General features: G+C 39.2%; 1 protein-coding gene across 1 annotated transcript in view; it reads left to right on the forward strand.

Annotated features, from left to right (window-relative positions):
- The first annotated feature begins 71 nt into the window (after positions 1 to 71).
- Positions 72 to 5,615, forward strand: part of SPATA5L1 (spermatogenesis associated 5 like 1) — an 8,601-nt gene continuing 3,057 nt past the window's right edge. Inside the window, exons 1-5 of the mRNA XM_009276506.2 lie at positions 72 to 1,173; positions 2,260 to 2,445; positions 3,777 to 3,935; positions 4,458 to 4,667; positions 5,075 to 5,302. Of these exons, the coding sequence (XP_009274781.1) occupies positions 97 to 1,173; positions 2,260 to 2,445; positions 3,777 to 3,935; positions 4,458 to 4,667; positions 5,075 to 5,302 (1,860 nt within the window). The 5' untranslated portion in view covers positions 72 to 96. The remainder of the gene's footprint in view (positions 1,174 to 2,259; positions 2,446 to 3,776; positions 3,936 to 4,457; positions 4,668 to 5,074; positions 5,303 to 5,615) is intronic.

A 5,615-nucleotide genomic window follows, 5' to 3' on the forward strand; every position in this document is an offset into this window, starting at 1 on the left:
GAGGGCGAGGCGGGGTGAGTAAGGAGCTGGACGGGGCCGCGCAGAGGAGGGGGGTTGTTGCCCTCTCTCGCGGAGGGAGCGCCGCGCAAGTCCGCGATGGAGGCGGCAGCCTTAAAGCTGCTCCTCCTGGACCCGGGAGACGAAGGCACCCAGAGGTGCAGGATAGGACCTGCCACCCTCTCCTTCCTGGGAGCCAGGATCGGCGCTCCGCTGAGGATCTCTCTGCCTACCGGCTGCTGTTTGTGCACGGCGTGGCCCAGGCACGATTTGGCAGACGGGTACCTGCAGGTTGATCTGACCTGCAGAACCGCGGGTGTAACTGCAAGGGACCTAAAGGGCCTCACGCTGACTGTCGGCCAGCTGAAGCTTCTGGCGTATCGCCAGTTGAGAAAGGCGACCGTGAAAGTGGTCCTTAAGAGCTCTGCACTGAAAAAGTCGACTCCCAGAGCAGTGTTGCAGGAGACGATCAGAGAACTGCTAAGAAATGTTTATGTTTCACTTCATTACGTTGTTACTGTTGCCCCGTATCTCGAAAATCCTGTGGTGTATATTGAAATACTGTCTGTAGACCCTTTGATGGATGAAGCTGGACTGATAACCCCCCAAACAAGCATAAAAATTAAGGAAGTGGTCACTTTGGAATGGTACAGGCATTTATCAGAAGACGCTGCAAAAACTTCAATTGCAGGACTAGATGATGTGGGAAAGTCTTTGAAAGAAATGGTTGATCTGCCTTTCCGCTTTCCAAAAACTTTCAAGAAGCTGGGGCTTTCTGTCCCTAATGGGGTGCTATTAATAGGGCCCCCAGGTGTAGGGAAAAGTCTTATGGTAAAGGCAGTAGCAAAAGAAGTGGGTGCGTATCTGTTCTGCATCAGTGGCCCAGCCCTCTATGGTTCAAGACCAGGAGAAAGTGAAGAGAATTTGCGAAGAGTCTTTGAAAAGGGCAGAGAAATGTCCTGTGAAGGCCCAACCATTCTCTTTATTGATGAAGTTGACTCTTTATGCCCAAAGCGAGGAAGTGCAAACAACACTCCTGAAGATCGTATTGTTGCTCAGTTGCTAACACTACTGGATGGTGTTGGTAGTGAGGGTAAGATGGTCATTATGGCAGCAACGAACAGGCCTGATGCCTTAGACCCTGCACTGAGAAGACCTGGCAGGTTTGACAGAGAGGTAAGCAAACCCTGTTATTCATACACTCTTCTTTTCTTTCCTTTTTCAGGTGGAGCAGGGAAAGGGGAAAGCAGGAATTTTATTACAGTTAATAAAGTAAATTTTTTTTTAATGTCTACTAGTCATGTTTAATAGTGGGATTCTACAGACTTGAGATGTGTGTGTCTTGTTTCTTTCTTTAGATTGCTGCAGCTTGGGTAAGGTAGGGAGCACGTTTTACTCAGGAAACAGAGCTCCAAGTACTTGAAAATGGGAAAGAGGATGCTTCTTTATCATAAAGTCGTGGACCTGCTCTTGAAGGTTTTGTTTTGCTTACAGATGCTTAGCATTACAGACTTAGATTTTTCTCATTTAAATCTCAGATTGAAGACTTGTGCATCTTTCCTTAAAAGTTTATTGTGACAGAGAACTAGTAACCTGCTGTGTCAAAAATTCTATTCAGATTTCAGTAACAGAGGCTAGGTCTACTCTGGAAAACTTCTAACCTAACGGTCAAAAGAAGAAAGAACATGTGCAGTTGTGCAACGCACAATGCTTTTGCTTGTAGTGTTTATTTTGCTGGCTAAATGCACTCCTGGGTCATCCAGTTTGGTCAAGTTCTTTAATGCTTTCACAATTATAATTTTCGTTATTTTCCAGGATTTATAGATTATTGAGATATATTTTATGGAAGTATTTAAACATTCATACATTATTAAGAACCTGGTAATCTAATTGATTCTTTCGGATGAATCTAATTCAGCCCTTGTGATGCAAGGAAATCACTATTCCGGTGTTACGTCTTATGTTGAAATTACCTTAAAATAGGACTTGATGGACACTAGCTGACAGTGTCTTATGAACAACTATTTATACAAACACTGTTCACTTGGAAAGTAAGTGTAAATGAAGAGTATTTTAAACATTTGTCATTTGTATAGTGCTGCTAAAAAGTTTCATGTAAAATTCTTTAGTTGCAGTAAAAGTATGTATAAATCTTCAGTAAGCAGTATAAAGCAGAGACAAACTTGCTTGCCTAGATCTATACAATAAGAGGAATATACCAAAATATCTACTTACATTTTTTGTTTATTATCTTTGGTTTAGGTGATTATTGGGACACCAACACTTACGCAAAGAAGATCTATCCTGCAGTTGCTTACATCTAGTATGCCGATTTCTACAGACGTTGATTTGGTTAAACTGGCAGAAATGACAGCTGGGTATGTTGGAGCTGACCTTACAGCACTCTGCAGAGAAGCTGCTATGCAGGCTGTGTTCCACAGCTCTTTGGTATGGTTGCAAATTAGTCAAGAAGAATGTAATTAATAATATATACCTCCCTTTCCTCATTAATACTCGGCTTTACTTGAAAAGCTCAACAAGTTGAAGAACTCACAAATTAAAAACACAAAGTGTGTTATAAATGTAAAAATGCCATTTTGCTAGTCCTTTCAGTTCTCACCTGAAAAGACTGTTTTCTCCTTTCTGGATGAAAAGCTTTGAAAGTTTTTTATCCTCATCCTTATCTTTTTAGGATTGTGCAAAGCAGAGATTTTAGTCTTTTTTGGCAAACTAAACTGTCATGTCCACCAAAGCTCTCTTTTGAAGCTATCAGTGATTTAGAATTCTGCTTCTTAATAATAACTGCAAATTAAAGTTTAGGTTGACACATAAATATATAACTGCTAGTGATAATAACTATTATCATTTGGGTTGTATGGCTGGGTATAACGTTGTTATAGACACAAGGTATGAAACTGCCCAGTGTTTAACTTCTTAGATATTTTAGATATGGAATTAGAGAATTGCTATTTCTTAATATTCTTTCTATCTATCCTGACTTTTACAAGAATTGTGAGGTATATCTTTGCTGTAGTTTTTCATCTGGAATGGCTGAGCAGAAGTTTAAAGCCAGATCTGCAACATTTCCAGAGTCAGAGCTTCTACAGAGAATGATAGAACCCTCTGCCTTCACTCGGGGGTAGAAGGAAGCGAACATTGTATTTCTACAACGTCCATCTCCTCCAGATACCTTACAAATATTGAAAATAATAAACACAATAATTTGAGCCTGGTATCCCAGAAAGAAATAGATGGACAAATGAAAATAATGAATAATTAGATGGCCTATTTGCCTTGAGAACTGCAAGCTCCTTTGTAAAATGCATCTTAGTTCTGTTACTGCATTTGTAGTTTAATAATGGTATTTTCTAGCCTACTTTCTCCAGTATGTGGTAAAAATGGATGTTAGAACCTTTTTATCTGTATTCAAGAGAATCGAGGAATTGGTGCGTAGTAACCCTGAAACTAGCAACCATTTAATTTTGCAGATGACTGTGTAATGGGAAGGATGGAATGGAATAATTTAGGGAAGAACAATAGTATTCTCTAAAACAATTTCTTCTAAAATTGTTTTTTCCTGTATAAAAACTTGCCATTAAAGAGATTATATTCTACTTTGTGTTACATCTTTGTGTCTGTAGTGCTTAAGCTTGTTAGGGCAGGAATTGGCTTCTTTATTAGTTGCGCTTGGTCTTTTGTGAAATGTTTGGCATATTAATGCAGCATTATAAGTTGTTATGTAAAAATACTGTTAATATGCTTTATCTGGGTTTCTCCAGGACTCAGCTGAAATGGTGATTAACACTGCAGATTTCCAAGAAGCTTTTAAAAAAATTCAACCATCCTCTTTTCGAAGTGCGATTGGACTAACAGAGTGTAAACCTGTTACTTGGGAGCAAATTGGTGGTCTCGAAGATGTGAAATTAAAGTTAAAACAGGTAACGTATAAAATACATTTAGGTAAACAGCTAGTTTCTAATAACCACGTCCTCCGAGGTATTCTGTATGCTACATTATAGAAATGATTTCTCTTGCAAATCACCTGATTATAACTTGTATTTTAAACACTGTTTTAATGCTATATTAAGTTATTACAATGTTTGTGAGTTAGAAATCTTCCAGTCAAAGATATCACCACCAAGCATAATATCATGGGATAATTAGCATGTTTTCCAGTAGCTGAAAAACACTTCATTTGCAGCCAGATAATTTGTCTGTTCCTGAATTTGTGGCCAGAGATGGCTCTTGCATATCCTCTCTCAAGGATTGCCTTCTGTTCTGTTTGAGAGGAAACGTTAAGAAGGGGGGCATTATATGAAGGAAGACCAAATTAGTATTCTCTGATTTCAAATTAATGTTTGTACCAAGGAGAGGAAATAATGTGCTCAGCAATTTTATTGATTGCCTATGACCTCTAGTTTCACTGCTAAGAATTTCATCCCTTTTTTATGTATTGACAGAGCATTGAGTGGCCTATGAAATTTCCTCAGGCGTTTGCTCGGATGGGCCTGTCTCATCCAAAGGGTATTCTCCTCTATGGGCCATCAGGGTGTGCCAAAACCACACTGGTGAAGGCTGTGGCCACAAGTTGTCACTGTTCCTTTCTCTCTGTAAGTGGTGCTGACCTTTTCTCACCTTATGTTGGGGATTCAGAGAAGATTTTGTCTCAGGTACGATTTTTAATTTGTGTAAGGTCTATAGTTTGTTTTTGCTTGATTTTTGTAAAGTATTAGGCCTAAATTTTGTTATTGAAAAGACGATAGTTAAAGCTCTCATCTGGTTATTAAATAGAAATGGCTTACAGATTCACATTTATATAAACTGAGAATCTAGCGCTAAAATGATACCAGTTTTAAACTTTGAAAGTATTTCTACCCTTGTATTTTCAGCTCACTTAAGAATTTAAATAAGGAGCAGAATTTGCCTATAATAAATGTAAGCCAGAACAGGTCTTGTGAGTCTTTATGAATGTATCTTTAAAGTTAAGTAAAGTACAGAGTATATGCAAATAGGTGTTTTCACCTTACCTGATCGAATAGATGCATTAACGTTTTACTTTAATATTAAAAAAAAAAAGATTTTTCGCCAAGCAAGAGCAAATACTCCAGCAATAATATTCCTAGATGAGATTGATTCTATCTTGGGATCTCGGTCACACTGCAAAACTGGCCATGGTGTCTCGGAGCGCATTCTTTCTGTTCTTCTCAATGAGTTGGATGGTATTGGGCTGAAAGTCACAGAAAGAAGAGGAAGCAAACTACAGCTTGAGGGTCAATGTCAAGAACAAAGTGACGAGGAAAGAAAGGTATCTATGTTCCCTCTTCTATATAGGAAGAATGATAAATGCTGTCCAGTTGTGCCAAAAATGTCATAATTTTCTAGTTTTTAGAAAATACCATATATAGGCTGCTAATTATTTTTGCATACGCTGTTCCTCAATGAGACTTAGTTTGTTTGAACGAAATACCCACACAGGCTAATGAGCAGTACTAGTTGGTGTTCATCTTCTGTCACAATGTCGTGGTTTAACCCCAGCCGGCAACTAAAGCCCCACACAGCCGCCCCCTCACTCCCCACCCCCCCGGTGGGATGGGGGGGAGAATCAGAAGGGGAAAAGT

Source organism: Aptenodytes forsteri, unplaced genomic scaffold (genome assembly GCF_000699145.1).
Source record: "Aptenodytes forsteri isolate BGI_AS27 unplaced genomic scaffold, ASM69914v1 Scaffold1, whole genome shotgun sequence".
Lineage (NCBI taxonomy): Eukaryota > Metazoa > Chordata > Aves > Sphenisciformes > Spheniscidae > Aptenodytes > Aptenodytes forsteri.